Source organism: Mobula birostris, chromosome 6 (genome assembly GCF_030028105.1).
Source record: "Mobula birostris isolate sMobBir1 chromosome 6, sMobBir1.hap1, whole genome shotgun sequence".
Classification (NCBI taxonomy): domain Eukaryota; kingdom Metazoa; phylum Chordata; class Chondrichthyes; order Myliobatiformes; family Myliobatidae; genus Mobula; species Mobula birostris.
In genome coordinates, this window is record NC_092375.1 from 95,181,206 (window position 1) to 95,205,019 (window position 23,814).

The following is a 23,814-nucleotide window of genomic DNA, read 5'->3' on the forward strand; positions in this document are numbered from 1 at the left end:
TCGTGGTGTCCTGTCCAGCAGTTTTATAAGAAAACGGCTAGAAAATCGCTGAAAATGGTTCTTTATGACCTTGGCCATGTGCTTGGGGTCATCGTCCTGCTGCCAAATAAAGTTGGGACTGATCAGACGTCTCCCTTAATGCATTACATGATAGATGAAAATTTGCTTGTACTTGCCAGTATTGAGGATTACGGTCCAGATCACCAATTCCATTGGCAGAAAAACAGTTCCAAACCTGCAGGGAACCTCCACCGTGCTTCACATTCATCCATGTAGCGCTCTCCAGCTCTTCTACAGACAACTGCCTCATGTTTGAGCCAAAAATTTCAGATTTTGACTCGACAGTCCATGGCACTTGCTGCCATTGTTCAGCACCCCAGTGTTTGTGTTTTTGTGCATAGGTGCATCTCTTGGATTTGTTTCCACTTTGGAGGAAGCCTTTTGACAGCAAATCTTCCATGAAGATCACTTCTGACAAGACTTCTTCAGACTGTAGAGGGGTGGATTTGGGTTCAAGTTGATTCTGAGTTCAGAGCTGATAGCAATACTGGACTTCTTCCGATTTAGAAGGGACATCAGTTTGATGTCTCTCTCATCTGCTGCAGTTTCTATGGCCGACCACGACATTTATGGTCAACCTTGCTGATGCAGGATTAGCACCTTGTGTCCTGTTTCTATGCTCACCCTTGCCATGGTGTAAGAATTGATGATTTGAAGGTTAAACTTTTACATCTGCCACATCCTCACCTTTGTGCTTCATCCAGTCTGATTGTTTTTACAACAGTTTCTGTTTCAGTTAATCAGTTTAGTTCATGCCACTCATTATGTCATCAGCATGATAAATGTTATTTGCTTAATTACTCATTGAGCTATATACCTACAAAGTAGTCAAATTTTGTATTTGAAATGTGGTCTATTACTTAATTTATTACTTTATTTAATGAAATTCAGTAAGTTCTATAACTTTAATTTTTTTGGAAAATGAATGTTAGGAAATTTAAAATTTGTGCTTTTCTGCAGACACTAATGCAGAGGACAAAAAATAAACATCTAAAACAAAATTAATATTAAAAATATAAGCTGCACAATACTGTAAATACTAAGACAGTGGTCATGGATTCTGATGGTAGAGGGGAAGAAGCTGTTCCTGAAATGTTCAATTTGTGTCTTCAGCCTCCGGTACCTCCTCCTTGATGGTAGCAATGAGAAGAGGACATGTTCTGGTTGATGGGGGGTCTTAACGATGAATGCACCTGTTTGAAGCACTGGCTTTTTTGAAGGTGTCCTGGATATTGGACAGGCGAGTGCCCATGATAAGTCTGGATGAATTTACAACCTGTAGAAGGGTTTCAGCCTTAAATGTTGCCTGTTTATTCATTTTCAGATGCTGCTTGACCTGTGTGTTGCTCTGGATTTCCAGCATCTGCAGGATCTCTCATGCTTACAAATTTCTGTGGCTTGCTCCAACTCTGTGCAGTGGGCCCTCCATACCAGACGGTGATGGAACCAGTCAGAATGCTCTCCACAGTACATTTGTATATATTTGCAAGTATCCTTGGTGATATATTTAATCTCCTCAAACTCCCAATGAAATATTGCCATTGTTGTGTCACCCTACATTTTCAGTTACTTCAGAGGAAATTCCAAAATTCTACCTCAAATTCCAAATTTACTCAGTGATATTTCCTTGATACCACAGCAATTAAGATATACAGGAAGGATGACTAGGCAATAAACCAATAACCATACCAAATGCTAAACCATTATGAGGGGGCTACGACTTACCTCAATCGACAATAGGTGCAGGAGTAGGCCATTCGGCCCTTCGAGCCAACACCGCCATTCTCTGTGATCATGGCTGATCATCCACAATCAGTATCCAGTTCCTGCCTTATCCCCATAACCTTTGATTCCACTATCTCGTTGAAATTCAGTTGCGTTCATACAGAAGATTAGTGGAAGGACATTGCTTAAAAATTAACTTATGTCCCTCATAGATAACTTGTCTCCATTTCTAATAAATGGAAACAAAAAATTATGAAAGGGATAGAAAAAGTAGAGGCAGGGAAGTTGTTTCCACTGGTAGGTGAAACTAGAACTAGGGGACACAAGCTCAAAATTTGGGGGAGTAGATTTAGGATGGAGATGAGGTGGAACTACTTTTCTCAGGGAGTGGTGAATCTCTGCCCAATGAAGCAGTGGAGGCTACCTCAATGAATATATTTCAGACAAGGTTAGATAGATCTTTGTATAGTAGGGGAATTAAGGGTTATGGGTAAAAGGCAGATAGGTGGAGATGAGTCCATGGCCAGATCAACCATGATCTTATTGAATAGCACAGCAGGCTCAACGGGCCAGATGGCCGACTCCTATTTCTTATGTGAAGTAAACAATTACTTGCAATACCTAGGATTAAATGGCTATATACTGGTTAACACACTAGTAATATATCCACAAACATACTGGGTAACTTTTATTTTCCTCTGCAGGAATAAAGTAATTATCTACAATTACAGATCCAGAAGTTAGCATAGGTGAATGCTGACCCAGAAACAATTTCAAGTACAGTTGCCAAAGATACTTTTTCCCAACCAAGATAATCATGGAATACTGTATGAGAAACAGGTTAAAAGCTGGCTCAGGCACAATGTGTCAAATTGGCAACTCCACAACTATAAGATTGCGACAAAAATTTTCAACTTCCTCTAGCAATTCTGACTTTGCAGAACTGAAAGCCCAAAAACCACGATTGGTGGCAACCCATCCAAAGGCATTCCTTGGTCCACCTACCAAGCCATAAGCCTCCAGTATGCTCTACACTGCTCCCGACAAGTAGCCTGCCCAAACCTCCCCAGAAATCTAGTTGGGAACCAAAGTTTTTACACACCTTTCCAATTCCTCCTGGCAGGGCTTGTGCATGATTGCTGAGGCACTGGATGTAGCTCCTCATTGAATGGGCTTCCATTCCGCCTGGCATCGTCTGCCAAAACCCCTGGGATTAAGTCCCCCCACATCTGACCACGACGTAGAACTGGGTCCATGCCGAGTGCGGGGTAGGGAAGGGCTGGACGGGGCAGCCTCAAGAATTCCAGTTCACACCCAACGCAGTATGGATAGGTGGAGCCGGCGCCCAGGGTGAGCGGGACGGCCGTCCCTCGGTTCTGGGGAGCGTGTCCGATTGCCTAGGCCTGAACCCGTGCCCGCCGCAATCTCTTCCACCACCACCCCCTTCGTTCCCTGCCACAGGCCGGCAGCGGGGTCCGAGCTTCGGCCCCCACTCACTGCCGCCGCCTGCACCTCTCGGTCGGAGGAGGCTCGGTCTGCGCTCCCCCGCGCAACCACTGCCGGGCCGCACTCACCTGGCGCCGAGAGGCAGATGTCCAGGACGTACTGCTGCACCGCCATGGCTCCAACTCCTGGCCATGCCGAGCGCACACCGACTGGGCCAGGTACGCATGCGCGCTCGGGAAGGGGCGGGGCCGTCCGGGCCGGGGTGGGCGGAGTCTTTCACCTTCGGGAAATGGGCGGCGCCCCTGGAACTGGGGGAAATGGATCCACAGGGAAACTGGGGATACCGGCCACGGGCGCAGAGAAAATCATGCAACTGAACTGTTTTCAGATCCGTGCTGGAAAAAGAAAGCAGAAGTTTCGCATGGAAAAGCAGAAAGGATGCCACTGTAGATGGAAGAGGTATGGGGGCAATGATCCAGGTGTGGGTTGATGGGACTAGGCAGAGTAACAGTTTCGCATGGACTAGATGGGCTGATGAGCGTGTTTCTGTGCTGTAGTGCTCTATGACTCTCTGACAGGCACTAGTAATAAAGCTTTCCTGGGTTGGCTCCAGATTCAGAATCGGGTTTATAATCACCGGCATGTGTCGTGAAATTAATTAATTTAGCAGCAGCATAAGTTAACATAATATAGAAGAAGAAAATAATAATAATAATCAATAAGTAAATCAATTACAGTATACGTGTATTGAATAGATTAAAAATCGTGCAAAAAACAAATAATATATATTAAAAGAGTGAGGTCGTGTTCATGGGTTCAATGTCCATTTAGGAATCGGATTGCAGAGGGGAAGAAGCTGTTCCTGAATCGCTGAGTGTGTGCCTTTGGGTTTCTGTACCTCCTACCTGATGGTAACAATGAGAAAAGGGCCTGCCCTGGGTGCTGGAGGTCCTTAATAATGGACGCTGCCTTTCTGAGACACCGCTCCCTGAAGATGTCCTGGGTACTTTGTACGCTATTTGAAGCCATGGCTTTGTGAAGCACCAGAGGTGGATCCTAAATTATTCAAAAGGAGACAGAAAAATAGAGATTATTGAATCTTATGTAAATAATCATTCATCATCATCATTAGGTGCCATGCCCAGTTTGAGCTTTGACTGCCATGGCCCACACACTCCTGTTTCGCGTCGTGGATCAATTCATTGGTATTCATTTCCAGTTCTCTGGCTGCTGTCTCCATCATCATTTGTCTTTGTCTTCCTCTTGCTTTCTTCCCTTCAATCTTTCCCATATTTACCGTGCATTCTAACTCCTCTTTCCTAATCACATGTCCAATGAAGTTACATTGCCTTCATTATGGATATTTATAGATAAACACAGATGCTTCAAAAATGGTAACAGATGAGGGGTAGGACTGGGAGTGCCTGATACTAACATTAAAAAGCAGGTGAGGCTGCATGGTGGCTTCTCAGTGTATACAGGTGAAATGACAGCTGGGTGGAGGAAGGCAGATTGATGTGAGTTATAATATTGTCTGATCAAGCCAACAATCAGGAGTCTAAAAGATTTACACCCAAAAACAAGACCAGACATTATGTGTGAGATAATACAAACCGTATTCAGTTTTAAAATGATGGGACTCTGCATTTCATTGGCTTTGTATCTGTACTCGGCACAATGACAATAAAGTTGAATCTAATCTGATCTATATGTTTCATGTCGATTCCAGCACATGTTGTATTAGAGGGAATGTGCAAGTGGGATAGATTAGCAAAGGAGGCAAGTGGGTGAGCAGAAGTGGACATTCAAATAAATTACAGTAAAGGAGAAATGAAAAACATTAAAAATGACATGTTAAAGAATGGAGAAAACATTAGGATGAAGAGAAAACAGGAAGACAACTTTATAATATCTGGAAAGAAGCCGAATAGTTGAGAAATGCAGGAAAGAGCAGGAGAGAAGAGGTGATAATATCAAAATTGAGGTTTGGTCACACAGGGTACATTATTTTTAATGAAGAAATACAATAATGTGAGATGTGAGTATTGTAATCAACAAGAAGTGGTTGAGCATACATTTGTGAGGTGTCCAAGATACAATCAAGAGAGGGGATGGATGATTTTAAAGCTATCACAGAGTAAAATACAATTTAACATTAACAATATTTTGCAAAAGGGATCACAGGATTATTACTTTAAATATATGATGCAGTTACATAAGAATACAAGTTTTAATAGAATTTGATGCAAATATAAATATGTATGATTTAAATATTCTGACCCACAGTCCAGTTCAGAAGGCGGCTGTAATGCACCTTACATTCGAGATAACCTGCAGATGCTGCAAATCCCAGCAACACCCGCCAAATGCTGGAGAAACTCAGGAGGCCTGGCAGCATCACAAACAAGAGAAAATCCACGGATGATGGAAATGCAGATGCTGATGCTACCTGGCCTGCTGAGTTCCTCCAGCGTTTTCTGGGTAATGCGCCCTAAAGCTGTTTGTTAACCAGCATAAAATCTCAGAAGGAGAAGAAGAAAGCTAGGGAGGAGGCCAAACCGTGGGCAGGTTCCATGAGAGCAGAGGCAGAGCTAATTAAGCAAGGGAAACAGATATGTAAATGATGAGGTGGCACTAATTAACCGTGGAAACTGGGAGTGGGGCTAACTCGTATAGTGGGATATGTGAATGAGCAATAAACTGATGTACCATGGAAACTCAGTGGGTCGAGCAGTATCTGCAGGGAGGTGAGTGGGGGAGGGTGTGAAACCATCCAGGTTTTGGGTCAAATTTGGCATGTCCCCATCGATCTTTGTAAAATTTTATTGAAGGCATCCTGTCTGGATGCATCACAGCTTGGTATGGCGACAGCTCTGCAGGTGGCCACAGGAAACTACAGCGCGTTGTGGGCACAGCTCTGTGCGTCAGGGGAACCATCCTCCCCTCAATGGGGCCCATCTAAACTTCAGCAGCCAGTAAAATCAAATAGCCTAACCACTCCAGACATGTTCTCTTCGAAAAGCCTGAAAGCACGTGACACCAGGCTGAAGGACAATCTCTACTCAGCTACTATAAGACTCTGAGATAGTTCCCCAGTGTGATAAGTTGGACTCTCTACATTGTTATGTTCGTGTACCTTATTGTTTCCCTGAACCATGCTTTCTCTGCAGCTGTTATTCTACATCGCTAATATATAAGCACAGTACAGCCCATGATTTTGCATGACCTTTTAACCTAATCTGAGATCAATCTGCCCCTTCCCTCCCACCAGCCCTCCATTTTTCTACTATCCATGTCTCTTAAATGTCACTAATGTACCAGCCTCCACCACCACCCCTAGCAGCGACTTCCATGTCCCCTCCACTCTCCGTGTAGTTGGGCGGTTCTAAAGCATTTTGTACCACTCTACACTACCAGTGTTCACTGCATGGTCTGATCTGAATGAACAGTGTGCAAGACCAGCTTTTCACTCTGTCTCGATAATAAACCATTTCCAATTCCACACCCTGAGTCAGGACTGAGAGAGAAGATGGGCAGTAACAGAGTGGAAAGAGAAGATTCCTTGAGATTTTGTGGACCGGTTTCAAAGGTACATTTAATGTCAGAGAAATGTATACAATATACATCCTGAAATTCTTTTTCTTCACAAGCATCCACGAAAACAAGAGGAGTGCCCCAAAGTTAAATGTTAGAACCCCAAAGCCCCTCCCTTCCAGCTCCCCCCACCCACGCGTAAGCAGCAGAAAAGAAATGATCCACCACCACCCGCCCCCCCCCCCACCAGGCACTCCAACGTACAGCAAAGCTTGACACTTCTCTTCCTTTTCTAGATCTCACTGCCTCCATCACAGGAGACAAACAAGCCAGTGATATTTACTATAAATATATTAACAAGAAACACCAACTCCCACAGCCACTTCCCACCCTGTCCTTGTAACAATGCCATTCCTTTCTCCTTGGTTCTCTGTCTCTGCCACCATTTGCTCTAAAGACAGGAGGCCCTCTGTTCTGGGGCAGCTGAAGTATTGTCCCTATTCAGGAAGCATGGCTTCCCTTCTGCTGTGCTCGAATCTCACATCTTCTCTGTTTCTGACACCTCTGCTCCCTCTCAGTCTCCTCAGACAGAAAAGAGATAGAGTTTCCCGCCCTTATTTTCACCACACGAGACTGCACACCCAGCGTGTCATCCTTTATCATTTCCAGCAGCTGCCTTGTGATCTTACTACCAGTCACATTTTCTCCTCCCCACCCTTTTCCATCTTCCACAGAGGGGGCACTATATATATATCCAATTGTTTCCTACTGGTTACAGTTCTTTGTCTAATTCTGGAAGCTTCTTGAGTATTGCATATTTGAATAGGGGCTCTCTGATTAACTCATATTTATGAGTTTGAATGGAATGTCTGTTATCTGTACTATAAAAAGAGCAGAGCATGTTGGCTCTCCGTCTTTCTTTTCCTTTGTTCTTTCCTGCTTGTTACTGGACGCTTGCTGTTCTCCATTTCCAATTCCTTTGTTCTCTTTTTGCTTAATAAAACCTTTGTGAAGCAACAAGTTTTATGTCTCATTCTTGAAATCCTTAAGAACCTCCAAGCAAAAGCATCAGAATTGAACAATTTTTGGCATAGTCAGAGGAACAGGTGTGAAGATTTAAGAACGTGGAAGAATCCCAGACCAAGTGGACACTTTCAGTACCTAAACTTAAAATGGAGGTAAAAGCTTCCTCTATAATTCCAAATTGTCCCAGAAAACTGTCCAGTTCGTGCTTCAATATACCATGTAGGGGAAGCTTAAGAGTGAAGAAATTACTATACATTGCTATTCTGAAAAAATCAGATTTAGAAAGAAGACCAACATTGAAGCTAATATAATACTGAAATTATGCTCATATAAGTTGGTGCAGTATTGAATAAATTTTCCAGTTGTAACCTCGTGCTTAAAAACTTTAGATTGCAATCCAGTGAAGGAAAAGTTGACATTGGCAAACCAAAAATATCAATTGCAAGTCGATAGAATTTTGGTTGTAGTACTAAAATAAAATATTGACTGCAATCCAATAAATTTTTTGCTTGCAATCCAAAAATACTTAACTGGAGTTCTATAAAGATTTTGACGCTATCTTACAAAATTTTGGTTGCAAGAGATCCAGTAATATTTTGGATCACAGTCCAAGTGATAAAAGTTTGTAAAAGTGTTAAACCAGATTGAATTAAGACAATGGCCAAAGTCGTGAAACCTACTAAAGAATCTCCAGTTACAGGTGAACGGATGCCTGAGTGTTTGAGTTCTTACCTGAATGAAACATCTGTTTCATAAAATTAATGAAAAAAAACAGATGAAACGTAGGATCAATTTAAGTCTTTTGAGAAGGCATATGATAAAATCCAGAGAATGCCTGCGGGAAAGGGAAAACAAACTGGAATATATGAGTTAAAGATAGGAACAGTTTGATTGAAAGTGTGAGTGAGTGAAAAAGTTAACAAGGCCAGTAAAGATGTGATTGTGAACTAATCAATTGGGAAAGAAAACTGAAACGTGTGATAAACTACAAAAACTGTATGATAGACAGAGTAAAAAGTCTAAAGAGCAAATTTTTGCTTTAACTAAATGATTGAACAGATAACAGGAAACTTTGTCAAATCAAAGTGCATTGTATGGAGCTTTGAAGCAGACTGAAGCAGTATCTGAAAGCTCGGCAGGAATTTCAGGTGGGCGGCTCTGCCAGTGACACTTCTTGGAAAACACTCCCTACGTTGGACAATGAGACAATGCCAAACTCTGAATTGGCAACCATGTCACAAGTTACTCTAGTGAAGACTAGGGAAGTGAAGACACGTAGGACTGAAGATGGAACCCACAAAAGGAGACTGACAGTGGATTATCAGGCTTTTTCGAGCAGCTTGTGCTTGAGCCTACTTGGGGAAAAGCCATCTTAGATTTTGTGTTGTGTAATAAGCCAGATCTTATTAGGGAGCTTAACGTAAAGAAACCCTTAGGAGGCAGTGATCATAATTTGATTAATTCACATTGCAGTTTGAGAGGGAGAAGCATAACTCACATGTATCAGCATCACAATGGAATAAAGGGAATTACAGAGGCATGAGAGAGGAGCTTGTCCAGCTGGATTGGAGGAGGATACTGGCAGGGATGACGACAGAGCAAAGATACAGTGGCATGCAAAGGTTTGGGCACCCCTGGTCAAAATTTCTGTTACTGTGAATAGCTAAGCGAGTAAAAGGTGAACTGATTTTCAAAAGGCATAAAGTTAAAGATGATACATTTCTTTAATATTTTAAGCAAGAAAACTTTTTTATTTCCATCTTTTAAAGGTTCAAAATAACAAAAAAGGAAGAGGGCCCGAAGCAAAAGTTTGGGCACCCTGCATGGCAGTACTTAGTAACACCCCCTTTGGCAAGTATCACAGTTTGTAAACGCTTTTTGTAGCCAGCTAAGAGTCTTTCAATTCTTGTTTGGGGGATTTTCACCCATTCTTCCTTGCAAAAGGCTTCTAGTTCTGTGAGATTCTTGGGCCACCTTGCAAGCACTGCTCTTTTGAGGTCTATCCACAGATTCTTGATGATGTTTAGGTCGGGGGACTGTGAGGGCCATGGCAAAACCTTCAGCTTGCGCCTCTTGAGGTAGTCCATTGTGGATTTTGAGGTGTGTTTAGGATCATTATCCTGTTGTAGAAGCCATCCTCTTTTCATCTTCAGCTTTTTTACAGATGGTGTGATGTTTGCTTCCAGAATTTACTGGTATTTAATTGGCTGCAACAAAAACCCAAAGCACGGTCGATCCACCCCCGTGCTTAACAGTTGGAGAGGTGTTCTTTTCATGAAATTCTGCACCTTTTTTCTCCAAACATACCTTTGCTCATTCCGGCCAAAAAGTAATATTTTAACTTCATCAGTCCACAGGACTTGTTTCCAAAATGCATCAGGCTTGTTTAGATGTTCCTTTGAACCTTTTGAACAGAACTTTTTGGAGGCAGATTTTGGAAAGGTGCAAAAATAACAGAGTTGTTATCATGGGTGACTTTAACTTCCCTAATATTGATTGGCACCTGATTTGTTCCAAGGGTTTAGACAGGGCAGAGTTTGTTAAGTGTGCCCAGGATGGATTCCTGTCACAGTATGTTGATAGGCCAACCAGGGGGAATCCCATACTAGATCTAGTATTAGGTAACGAACAGGTCAGGTCACAGAGCTCTCAGTGGGTGAGCATCTGGGGGACAGTGACCACCACTCCCTGGCCTTTAGCATCATCATGGAAAAGGATAGAATCAGAGAGGACAGGAAAATTTTTAATTGGGGAAGGGCAAATTATGAGGCTATAAGGCTAGAACTTGTGGGTGTGAATTGGGATGATGGTTTTGCAGGGAAATGTACTATGGACATGTGGTCGATGTTTAGGGATCTGCTGCAGGATGTTAGGGATAAATTTGTCCTGGTGAGGTAGATAAAGAATGGTAGGGTGAAGGAACCATGGGTGACAAGTGAGGTGGAAAATCTAGTCAGGTGGAAGAAGGCAGCATACATGAGGTTTAGGAAGCAAGAATCAGATGGGTCTATTGAGGAATATAGGGTAGCAAGAAAGGAGCTTAAGAAGGGGCTGAGAAGAGCAAGAATGGGGCATGGGAAGGCCTTGGCGAGTAGGGCAAAGGAAAACCCCAAGGCATTCTTCAATTATGTGAAGAACAAAAGGATGACAGGAGTGAAGGTAGGACCAATTAGAGATAAAGGTGGGAAGATGTGCCTGGAGGCTGTGGAAGTGAGTGAAGTCCTCAATGAATACTTCTCTTCGGTATTCACCAATGAGAAGGAACTTGATGACGGTGAGGACAATATGAGTGAGGTTGATGTTCTGGAGCATGCTGATATTAAGGGAGAGGAGGTGTTGAAGTTGTTGAAATACATTAGGACGGATAAGTCCCCAGGGCCTGACGGAATATTCCCCAAGCTGCTCCATGAGGTGAGGGAAGAGATTGCTGAGCCTCTGGCTAGGATCTTTACATCCTCGTTGTCCACGGGAATGGTACTGGAGGATCGGAGGGAGGCAAATGTTGTCCCCTTGTTCAAAAAAGGTAGTAGGGATAGTCCGAGTAATCATAGACCAGTGAGCCTTATGTCTGTGGTGGGAAAGCTGTTGGAAAAGATTCTTAGAAATAGGATCTATGGGCATTTAGAGAATCATGGTCTGATCAGGGACAGTCAGCATGGCTTTGTGAAGGGCAGATCGTGTCTAACGAGCCTGATAGACTTATTTGAGGAGGTGACCAGGCATATAGATGAGGGTAGTGCAGTGGATGTGATCTACATGGATTTTAGTAAGGCATTTGACAAGGTTCCACACGGTAGGCTTATTCAGAAACGCAGAAGGCATGGGATCCAGGGAATTTTGGCCAGGTGGATTCAGAATTGGCTTGCCTGCAGAAGGCAGAGGGTCGTGGTGGAGGGAGTACATTCAGATTGGAGGGTTGTGACTAGTGGTGTCCCACAAGGATCTATTCTGGGACTTCTACTTTCTGTGATTTTTATTAACGACCTGGATGTGGGGGTAGAAGGGTGGGTTGGCAAGTTTGCAGACGACACAAAGGTTGGTGATGTTGTAGATAGTGTAGAGGATTGTCGAAGATTGCAGAGAGACATTGATAGGATGCAGAAGTGGGCTGAGAAGTGGCAGATGGAGTTCAACCTGGAGAAGTGTGAGATGGTACACTTTGGAAAGACCAACTCCAAGGCAGAGTACAAAGTAAATGGCAGGATAATTGGTAGTGTGGAGGAGCTGAGGGATCTGGGGGTACATGTCCACAGATCCCTGAAAGTTGCCTTACAAGTAGATAAGATAGTTAAGAAAGCTTATGGGTTGTTAGCTTTCATAAGTCGAGGGATAGAGTTTAAGAGTCGTGATGTAATGTGCAGCTCTATAAAACTGTGGTTAGGCCACACTTGGAGTACTGTGTCCAGTTCTTGTCTCCTCACTATAGGAAGGATGTGGAAGCATTGGAAAGGGTACAGAGGAGATTTAACAGGGTGCTGCCTGGTTTAGAAAGTATGCATTATGATCAGAGATTAAGGAAACTAGGGCTTTACTCTTTGGAGAGAAGGAGGATGAGAGGAGACATGATAGAGGTGTACAAGATAATAAGAGGAATAGATAGAGCGGATAGCCAGCACCTCTTCCCCAGAGCACCACTGCTCAATACAAGAGGACATGGCTTTAAGGTAAGGGGTGGGAAGTTCCAGGGGGATATTAGAGGAAGGTTTCTTACTCAGAGAGTGGTTGGTGCGTGGAATACACTGCCTGAGTCAGTGGTGGAGGCAGATACACTAGTGAAGTTTAAGAGGCTACTAGACAGGTATATGGAGGAATTTAAGGTGGGTCTTATATGGGAGGCAGGGTTTGAGGGTCGACACACCATTGTGGGCCGAAGGACCTGTACTGTGCTGTACTATTCCATGTTCTATGTTCTATATTCTCCACTCTGAATAGTAACAGACCAGAGGAGCCCAGGGGTCAAAAGTGTTGTATCTTTTCAGGGAGGCTTGATGAACAACTGGTAGTCACTTCCCACGACAGAGACCGGAATAGAGCGTCTGCTTTGGGAGTCTGGCAAGGTATGTGGCCTACCCGATTGATCTGTCTGAGTGTAACTACATCCTCACTGCTGGAAAAATTGGCTCATTGGCGGGAGGCAAAGAGTGGGAATAATGGGGGCCTTTTCCTGTTGGCTGCTGATGACCACTGGTATTCTGCGGGTAATGGTGTTGAGACCACTTCTCACAATTGATGTCAATGATTTTGATGACAGAATCGATGGGTTTGTGGCCGAGTTGGTGGACAATACAAAGACAGGTGGAGGGATAGGCAGTGTTGAGGAAGTAGGGAGTGTGCAGAAGGGAACCAGGATGATAGAGCTGAGGATGAGCCAGCAGGTTTACAAGTAGACGATAGGTGTTAATGTGAATGTACAGAAGGCCAAGCCAAAGATTGGGCACAACTGCAGACAGAGCAAAGAGTTAAATTGTACACAGAGGCAAAATTCAAAAGGGCAAAGAATGCAGGACTGAAGGTGCCGTACTTAAATGTGCGTAGCATTCGGAATAAGGTGGATGAACTTGTGGTGCAATTAGAGATTGGTCAATATGACGATGTGGGCATCACTGAGTCATGGCAGAAAGAAGGCCATAGTTGGGAGCTTAACATAAAGGACATACTTTGTATCGAAAGAACAGGCAGGAAGGCTTAGCCTTAGGCGGTGCTGTGGCTCTGTTGGCAAGAGAAGGAATTACATCTTTAGAAGAAGGTGCCTTGGGGTGAAAGAATGTTGAATCTTTGTGGGTGGAATTAAGAAATTGCAAGGGTAAAAAAAACGTTATGGGAATGATATTCTTGGCCAGAAGAAACTACAGTCTGATGAAGGGCAGGGAAGCCGACAAGCCAGTTGTCTTTGTTTCCCCCCAGTTTTGTGGACTCTGCACTGATTCTTACTCTTGGATAATCCAATCAGAGCAACTGAATGTGGACACAGGAAGCTTCAGGTCTGCTAAATCTGAGTTGATTCTCAAACAAGTAACTATTTGTTATGTACAGGGTATGGACTCCGAACTGATTTTCGACTCTGGGACAATCTAATCAGAGCAATAAACCGGAGACCATTCTCAGAGGAATAGCTACTTATTATATAAAATGTCACACCTGCAATCTGTAATCTCATTAGACTCTGGATTGCCTCATTTAACAGGTTTGGACCAGTCACAGTGTAAAGGCACAAATATACAAGGCTGGGTTAGGCAGAGTCATGAAACAATGTTGGTTTGGTGGGCTAGTGGCGCAATGACATCAGCGCCGGACTCTGGAACGGAGGTTCCTGGGTTCAAACCCAGTTGGGGCCGCTCCTGAGTACGCTTTCCATCCGTGCCAGGTTGAGCGTCGAGATTGCAACTCAACCTCGTAAAATAACGGGAAAAAAATACTGCTAAGTGGCTGTGTGAGGAGTGGCGTGCCACACAGTCTCTCTCTCTCTCTCATTCCGCACCTTGTAAAGGCATGAAAAAGACATCGTCCCGCCAACACCGCATGGATACACGCACGCACACGCAGATGCACACGCACAGGCCAAAAAAAAGGAAGAAACAATGTTGGTCGTAGCCCCGTACAATGACGAGTAAGAAGGTGACCCAGGTAGGTCAGGTGACCTTGAGCCAATGGGATGGAGATCAATTGATGAGGAACAGTACAAGACTCAGGAGCTCCAAATACACAGAGGCGATAACTCTCCAGCAGCCAGAGACCAACCATCACGGGTAAGGAGGACCCCACGGACACACAGAAATTGGGACCACGAGGAAAGCCTGGCCAGTGTGGACTCCATTCCCGGGTAATACCTTTTCTCTTCATTGACTGTTCATGGAGGATCAGGGACTCATAGTAGGGTGCATACAGGTGGATAAGATGGTGAACCCACGTGTTTTTTAGTTGAAATAATAAGTTACTTGTTGGTAAATACAGATTCTCTGTGCCTCACTGATCATTATTTCAAGGGGTGATTCTTGTAACAATATCTAAACCTCCGAGTAGCAGCCAAGATGTGGGGTTGAGATTGCAAAGGGAGCTGGAAAAGGAATGTAATAAGGGATAAGGGTAATGACACAATTGTAATGGAGGACTTCAACATGCAAGGGGATTGGGAAAATCGAGTTGGTGTCAGATCACAAGAGGGAATTTGTTGAATGCCTATGAGATGGCATTTTAGAGCAGCTTGTGCTTGAGCCTACTTGGGGAAAGGCTATCTTAGATTGGGTGTTGTGTAATAATCCAGATCTGATTAGGAAGCTTAACGTAAAGGCACCCTTAGGAGGCAGCGATCATAATTTGATTGAATTCACACTGTAATTTGGGAGGGAGAAGCATAACTCATATGTATCAGCATCACAATGGAATAAAAGGAATTATAGAGATATGAGAGAGAATATTGCCCAGGTGGATTGGAGAAGAATACTGGCGGGGATGACGACAGAGCAGAGATGGCTGAAGGTTCTGAGCATAGTTCTCAAGGTGTAGGATAGATATGTGCCACAGAAGAAGCAGCTCTCAAATAGCAGGGGTGGGCAACCGTGACTGACAAAGGAAGTTAAGGACTACCTAAAAGCCAAGGGAAGGTTATATAAGGTAGCAAGAGTGAGTGGGAAGTTGGTTGATTGGGAAGCTTTTAAAATTCAACAAAAGGCAACTAAAGAAGCCATAAGAAGGGAAAAGTTGAACAATGAAGGCAAACTAGCCAATAATAAATAGCCAGGATATATAAAGAGTATAAGGTTATATAAAGAGTAGAAGGGAGGTGAGAGTTGATATTGGCTTATTGGAAAATGATGCTGCTGAAGTAGTAAGGGGAGACAAAAAATGAGATGAACTTAATGGGTATTATGAGGAGTGTTTGGCAGCTTTGGGCCTGTACTAAATGGAATTTTAGAAGAATACGTGGGGACCTCATTAAAAACTACCGAATGTTGAAAGGGCTGGATAGGGTGGATGTGGAGATGATGTTTCCTATGGTGGGGTTATCCAGAAGAGAGGCCACAGCTTCAAACTTGAGGGGCAACCCTTTAGAACACAGGTAAGGAAGAATTGTTTTTGCCAGAGTAGTAAATCTGTGGAATGCTCTGCCACAGACTGCGGTGGAGGCCAAGTCAGTGCATATATTTAAGGCAGAGGTTGATCGTTTCCTGACCAGTAAGGGTATCAATGGATATGGTGAAAAGGGAATGGGGTTAAGTGGGATCTGGGATTGGCCATGATGGAATGGTGGAACAGATTCGATGGGCTGAATGGCCTGATCCTGCTCCTATGTCTTGTGGTCTTATGGACTTGGATGGATTAGGAGAATGGGCAAAGAAGTGACAGACAGAATATAGTGTAAGGAAGTGTATGGTCATCCTCTTTAGTCAAAGGATTCAAGGCATAGACTATTTTCTAATTAGGGAGAACATGCAAAAATCAGAGATGCAAAGGGACTTGGGAGTCCTTGTGCAGGATCCCCTAAAGGTTAACTTGTATGTTGAATCAGTAGTAAAGAAGGTGAAAGCATTGTTAGCATTCATTTTGAGAGGACAAGAATATAAAAGCAAACACGTAATGCTGAGGCTTTTTTAAGCATTGGTCACACTGTAGTATTGTGAGCAGTTTTGGGCCACTTTATCTAAAAGATATGCTGGTGTTGGAGAGGGTTCAGAAGAGGTTCATGAGAATTATTCTGGGGAAAGAAAGGATTAACTTATGAGGAGCATTTGATGGTTTGGGGCCTGTAGTCACTAGAGTTTAAAAGAATGAGGAGTATCTCATTGAAATCTATTGAATATTGAAAGGCCTAAATGGAGTGAACATGGAGATGTTCCCTATAGTGGGTGAGTCTAGCACAAGAGGGCACTGACTCTATAGAATAGAGGACATCCTTTTAGAACATAGATGAGGAAGAATTTCTTTAGATAGAGGATGGTAAATCTGTGGAATTCATTACCAGATGGCTGGGTCATTGGGTATATTTAAAGTGGAGATTCAGAGGTTCTTGTTTAGTCAGGGTGTCCAGGGTTTTGGGAAGAGGCAGGAGAATGGGGTTGTTGGGGATAGTAAATCAGCCATGATGGAATGGCGAAGAAGTCTCAATAGGCCGAATGGCCTAATTCCCCTCCTACAGCTTATGATCTCTCCTTCTAGATCATACCCTATAATCCAGGCAGCACCCTGGTTAACTTCTGCACCGTCTCTATAGCCTCCACTATTTCTTTAATAAGGTGACCAGAAACACACAGTGTGGCATAACCAAAGATTTCCTTACTCATAGTCAGTTCTCCAACTAATGAAGGAAATCATGCCATATGCCTTCTTTGCACGCAATCTACTTTCAGGGAGTGATTCCAAGCTGTCTGAATTTAAGATCATCCTTTTTGAATGTATGAAGATGTATATTTTTTCACTACAACCAATGGTTTAAATGTATGGCATTCAATCAATTTTCAAACAACCCAACGTTTAATCTAGTTTGCATCCATATTAATTATAATTATTTTTCTGCTTGTGATCATAACAATTTTGAAAGCTTACAAAGCAAAAATACAGATTTGCAGTTTGCCTAATAAGCAAAGAGTTTTCATCACATTTACTTATACAGTACTCAGTCACTTACTCATCTGGACAAAGTAAATTGAAAGCTGGCATAGTTTACCCAAGATTGGGACTGACTCCCAGTTTCAATTCTGTACAGTTAAGTTCTCCTCATTCTCGAAGTATTTTACTTTCAAATCTTTGTTGTTCTTCCTTCAATTGCTCAGAAGTTTTGCAATTCTCAAACTAACTACTAGTACATCTGCAATATACTCTCAATATCCTTAAAGAAAGTGTGAAGCCAAATAATGCACAAAGCCTTTTTGTTTATATATATTTTTACTTCAAAAAAAATCTCAAAATTTTCCAGATATTGCAGCAAAAAAGTTACATGGACACAACTTTACAAAACACAGGATTACTTTTCAGGCAAATACAGACAACACAAAAATTAAATTTTGTCATCCAATACATTTTGTTAAAATCCACAGGACTTTGGATAATATTCCACCTACTTTGATATACGAATAATTTCATCTGCTGTTTCTTTAACAGTTCATTGCTGGACAGAGGGAGGAATAATTCCTTCCTTACTTCATTGGAATGGACTATATTTTGCTGCTGGATATTAGAAATTATCAGTGAACACCTATCAGGCAGCTAGTATTTAAAAAAAGAGGAAATACAAGTGCATCTTGACTAATCCAAACCCAAATCATCAACAAAACAAAGGTTAATCTGCCTGCAGCACTCAGTAATTCAATAAATAAAATTATCAAAATATGCATAAAGTTACAGCTCTTTGTGCCAGATGGTTGTCATCATGAGGTCTCTTGTTTATATAGGAAAATGTTTGACAAGAATGGTAGAATCCAGAACAGCTTCAATTCCATTGCACTGGAAGAGGCACAACAGGTCCACCAGCATCAGCAGTTAGTGCAACCCATTCGGTGCAGTCACAATCAGAAACAGAGAAGACACCATTTAGAAACTTAAGAAAAATTAAACTGTTAAGGCAAGAGAGAAGAAATTGCTGTGCAATGAAGAACAACATACAAATGGAATCATCAAATTCTCAGTGAGACACCACACCTGGAACATGCAAAACGTGTGTGGAACTGGTACAGCACATAGGCCTCGTCACTATTCTTCCAAGGAAAACCTTCTGACTTAATGTGGAATCAGGCTTACTTCCAACTTATTTTCTATTCATGCTCTGAAAGCATTGACTCTTCTTCAACATGATTTAATTTTGGTTATATTTAATATCAAAGGACCCAGTAAGTCTTCTAAGGGTAAATAAAATATGTGCAGAAAAACAATTACTGCTGGAAGGTGCTATAAATCAGCGTCACTTTTGAGTCAAACTAAAAAAACAGGATCAAGACACAGAGTGCAGATGATGGAAATCTGGAGAACACACAAAGGAGCTGGAGGAATTCAGCAGGTCAATCAGCATCAATGGAGGAAAATGAACAGTGAATGTTTCAGATTGAAATCCTTCATCAGGCCATAAAGAAAAAGATAGCCAGTATAAAAAGGCGTGGGGAGGAGTATCTCATCTCTTTCTTTCCAGTCCTGATGAAGGATCAACCCAAAACATTGGCTATTCATTTCTTTCCCTGGATGCTGCCTGACCTGCTGAGTTACTCCAATGCCGTTGTGTGTTGCTGCACACTTCAGATCAAAAAGCATGTTAGACCAATATCTCTCTCCAAGAGGGGCCACTTTATTCAAAGGTTCCAACAGAACTAAGCATTTCTTTTTGTCTTGATATCTGGACACCAAAATGAGAATTTATTACTTGATGACATTCACCAGAATTTATCAGTTTCCAAATTAAATCAAACTGAAAAGGAAGTGGCAAGCATCAACACAAATATTACTTGTAATTTAAAATCATTATACAAACTTACAACAGTTTTTTTTTTATTTTTGGGAACTGGTTGTTTTATTACTTATTCTTAAATGCCCGTGAGTGATAAGCTGCCTTCTTGAACTGTTGCAACGGGAGGGAGTTGGACCCAACAACAATGAAGGGTTGGTGAGAACATTCCCAAGACGGGATGCTGTGTGGCTTGGGGGGGTGGGCACATGAAACCAATGGCGTCCCCCTATACTTGAAGCCCTTTCCTTCCTAGTGGTGGAAGTCATGGGTTTTGGAGATGCTGTCAGAGCAGCATCAGCAACTAAGTACATTTTATGCAGTTCTATGATTCTGGAGGGAATGAATGCTTAGGGGGGTTGGGGGTGTTTTGTCCTAGATACTTCATTAATAACACTTTTTCTGTAAAAAGTTAAAGTAATATTCACTGCTAACAACGAAGAGGCGAGTGAAGGTGAGGCTGACTTGAGGGTCTAGCTGTGTGAGTGCAGTGCAAAGTCAGAACGAGGTCGAGATGGAGACAGGACATGTGAAGCGAAGGAGTTTTGGAGCCCAGATGCCAAAACAGAGAGCGAGGTCTCATCGATCTAAGCTCTGACAGCATCTCCAAAACCCATGACCTCCGCCACCAGGAAGGAAAGGGCTTCAAGTACAGGGGAACACCATCCTGTCAAGCCAATTTGGAAAGCTCCGTTACGGGCTGGAATGTGGCAGCACAGTCCAGGCCCAGAATCTATTGATGCAACAGGGCCCAATTCTTTGAGCAAGGTACAACCTGATGTTTGGATGATTTAAATGTCGGGCCAGGGGGAGATGATGGATGGGCCAGCTCTGCTCACTGTTCTGTGACGTCTGCTCCACTCTTTGCTGCACTGAGGAAGAGGCTGTGGGCCTACTCTGGCTACCTTGGGCTTTGTCTGAGAACTCACTTTTGTTCTGAATGCTGTTGCTTGCTTTTATTGTTTGCACAATCTGTGTTTTTTTCTCTATCTCTGTGCATTGGGGGTTTATTGCTCTTTTTTGAAGGGTTCTTTTTGGGTTTCTTGTTTTGTCGTAGACTGTAAGGAGAAGAACCTCAAGGTTTGAACTTTGGATGACCAAGCTTCATAAGTGTTACTAAGCTACACTCATCTTGCTGAATGAGAGTATTCCATCACACTCCGAGCAAGTGTCTTGTTGATATTAGAAGAGCCTTATGGTATCAAATGAGTCACTCATCACAGGATATCTAGTCTCTTCCTTGCTTGTGCTGCCACACATTTACTATTCCAGCTGTTTCTGATTAATCAGTTGCAAACAATCCCACTCTTTGCTAATGACAAAAGGAAGATTATTGATGAAGCAGCTGAATTTGGTGGTGAGAAGGATACTGCCCTGAGGAATTCCTGCAGTGATGTACCAGAGATAGGATTAATATCCAATCACCAACATTTTGTGCATGTTACATCTAGCTTCCTCTGTATGAGGTATTATGACTCCAATCACTCTTGAATCCCACTGATATCAGATTAAACAGGGTCCTTTGATGCTGCACTCAGTGAAATGCACCCTCAATATCAAGGGCAGTAACTCTCACCTCTCTTTGGTCCAATTATGGATCAAGTGATGAGGTCTGCGGCCAGCTGGTTCTGGCGAAAACCAAACTGAGGTCTGGTGGTCCAGTGATTGGTAAGTGAGTGCTGCTTGACAGCACTGTCAACAAAACTTTCTTCACACTTCCAGTGAGTGACAGCAGACTGGGTGGTGGTTAGCCAGATTGAATTTGCCCCAGTTTTTTTAGAAAATACCAGACTATATTTCCACATTGTCAAACCAATGACAATGCCTCTGTTGTCACTGTAGTGGAACAACTTGGCTAGAGGTGCAGCTTGCCCTGACGCTCCTCAGTATTACAGTGAGTTGTTGCGTGCTGTATCCAGCTCGCTCAACCATTTCTTAATATCACATGAACTGAATCGAACTGGCTTCTTTAACAGAGAGAACCTCAGGAGGATGGAGCATCACTCAGCACTTCTGGCTGAACATGCACCTGAGTACTTCAGACTCGTGTTCTGGGCCCTGCAGCTGGCAAGAAAGGGAACATTCTTTTGAACAACTTCCTTCTCCAGCACTGCTCATAACCAGACAGGATAGAGCTGCATAGTTTTGATCAAATCTGTAGTGAAATGTCTATGAAATGCTGATAATGTTGTCAGCATGCTTACAGACTTGGGTTGTAGCTTTACTGGGCATGCCTGGTGCTTACCCAAATTTGCATTATGGAGCCTGGCCTGATATTAATGATGGAGGGAGAGATGTGCCAGGCCACGAGGTTACAGATTGACATAGTGAACATTTCTGCCGCTGATGATGGTCCCCAGCACCTAATTTAAACAGACAGAACTGAACCTATTCCACTCAAAGCTACAACAGTTGAATGATAGAAGGTGCCCTAACCAATATAATTTCCAATTTCATGCTCCAGAGGAGGCTTGCCCAACTGAATAGTTGGCACAAAATTACATGGTCACAGTCCAACAAGGGTCCTTTAAAATCTTAGGATTGTGCTCAGCAGTTTCCACAATGTGGAATTGGAGGCAGTGAGGACTATGATATAGAGGCATAAATGGGAGCTATCAGGCTTAAAGTACTACCTAGCTGTTACCATCCAAAGACCTAGAACCACATTGGAAGCCAGCAGGGCACTGCCAAAAAGCAAGATAAAAAATCCAATGAGATCCCGATGATTCTTCTCTACAATAAGTGAGCTGAACGTGGCCTCCAGGAAGGAATTCAATATCCACTGTCCATCCAGAGCAAAACACGGCACAGCATTTATTACCGCGAGAGCTCCTGATAAAGAAAGCATGTATCTGGGACAGTAACATCAAGGAAGCTAGTCAGCAATAAGTTATAAAATGCCTTCATCTACACTTTTGACAAGCAATATCTTTATATTCAATTATTCCACAATATGGATAATAATGGGTTATAAACTCTTGGTAATAAATCTACCTTAAACCATAAGACATAGGAGCAGAAATAGGCCATTTGGCCCAACGAGTCTTCTTCACCATTCAATAGTGGCTGATCCTTTTTACCCCTCCTCGGCCCCAGACTCCAGCGGTCTCCCCATAACCATAGAAAAACTACAGCACAGAAACAGGCCTTTTGGCCCTTCTTGGCTGTGCCGAACCATTTTCTGCCTAGTCCCACTGACCTGCACACGGACCATATCCTTCCATACACCTCCAATCCATGTATCTGTCCAATTTATTCTTAAATGTTAAAAAAGAACCCGCATTTACCACCTCGTCTGGCAGCTCATTCCATACTCCCACCACTCTCTGTGTGAAGAAGCCCCCCCTAATGTTCCCTTTAAACTTTTCCCCCCTCACCATTAACCCATGTCCTCTGGTTTTTTTCTCCCCTTGCCTCAGTGGAAAAAGCCTGCTTGCATTCACTCTATCTATACCCATCATAATTTTATATACCTCCATCAAATCTCCCCTCATTCTTCTACGGTCCAGGGAATAAAGTCCTAACCTATTCAACCTTTCTCTGTAACTGAGTTTCTCAAGTCCCGGCAACATCCTTGTAAACCTTCTCTGCACTCTTTCAACCTTATTTATATCCTTCCTGTAATTTGGTGACCAAAACTGAAGACAATACTCCAGATTCAGCCTCACCAATGCCTTATACAACCTCATCATAACATTCCAGCTCTTATACTCAATACTTTGATTAATAAAGGCCAATGTACCAAAAGCTCTCTTTATGACCCTATCTACCTGTGACACCACTTTTAAGGAATTTTGTATCTATATTCCCAGATCCCTCTGTTCTACTGCACTCCTCAGTGCCTTACCATTAACCCTGTATGTTCTACCTTGGTTTATCGTGCAATACCTCACACTTGTCTGTATTAAACTCCACCTGCCATTTTTCAGCCCATTTTTCCAGCTGGTCCAAGTCCCTCTGCAGGCTCTGAAAACCTTCCTCACTGTCTACTACACCTCCAATCTTTGTATCATCAGCAAATTTGCTGATCCAATTTACCACATTATCATCCAGATCATTGATATAGATGACAAATAACAATGGACCCAGCACTGATCCCTGTGGCACACCACTAGTCACAGGCCCCACTCAGAGAAGCAATTCTCTACTACCACTCTTTGGCTTCTACCATTGAGCCAATGTCTAATCCAATTTACCACCTCTCCATGTATACCTAGCGACTGAATTTTCCTAACCTCCCATGCGGGACCTTGTCAAAGGCCTTACTGAAGTCCATGTAGACAATATCCACTGCCTTCCCTTCATCCACTTTCCTGGTAACCTCCTCGAAAAACTCCAATAGATTGGTCAAACATGACCTACCATGCACAAAGCCATGTTGACTCTTCCTAATAAGTCCCTGTCTATCCAAATGCTTGTAGATTCTGTCTCTTAGTACTCCCTCCAATAACTTACCTACTACCGATGTTAAACTTACCGGCCTATAATTTCCTGGGTTACTTTTCCATCCTTTTTTAAACAACGGAACAACATGAGCCACTCTCCAATCCTCCGGCACCTCACCTGTAGACAGCGACATTTTAAATATTTCTGCCAGG

At 42.9% G+C, this 23,814-nt stretch overlaps 2 protein-coding genes across 3 annotated transcripts in view; both read right to left on the reverse strand.

Moving 5' to 3' along the window:
- The window catches only part of sms (spermine synthase), a 62,767-nt gene extending 59,312 nt beyond the window's left edge, over positions 1 to 3,455 (reverse strand). Inside the window, exon 1 of the mRNA XM_072260893.1 lies at positions 3,360 to 3,455. Within this exon, the coding sequence (XP_072116994.1) occupies positions 3,360 to 3,405 (46 nt within the window). The 5' untranslated portion in view covers positions 3,406 to 3,455. The remainder of the gene's footprint in view (positions 1 to 3,359) is intronic.
- Positions 3,456 to 17,671: 14,216 nt separating this feature from the next.
- mbtps2 (membrane-bound transcription factor peptidase, site 2) overlaps positions 17,672 to 23,814 on the reverse strand; it is a 59,530-nt gene continuing 53,387 nt past the window's right edge. For both annotated transcript variants that reach the window (XM_072260896.1, XM_072260894.1), the window contains one exon: positions 17,672 to 22,068. In XM_072260896.1, coding sequence (XP_072116997.1) covers positions 21,846 to 22,068 — 223 coding nt within the window. In that variant the 3' untranslated portion in view covers positions 17,672 to 21,845. The remainder of the gene's footprint in view (positions 22,069 to 23,814) is intronic.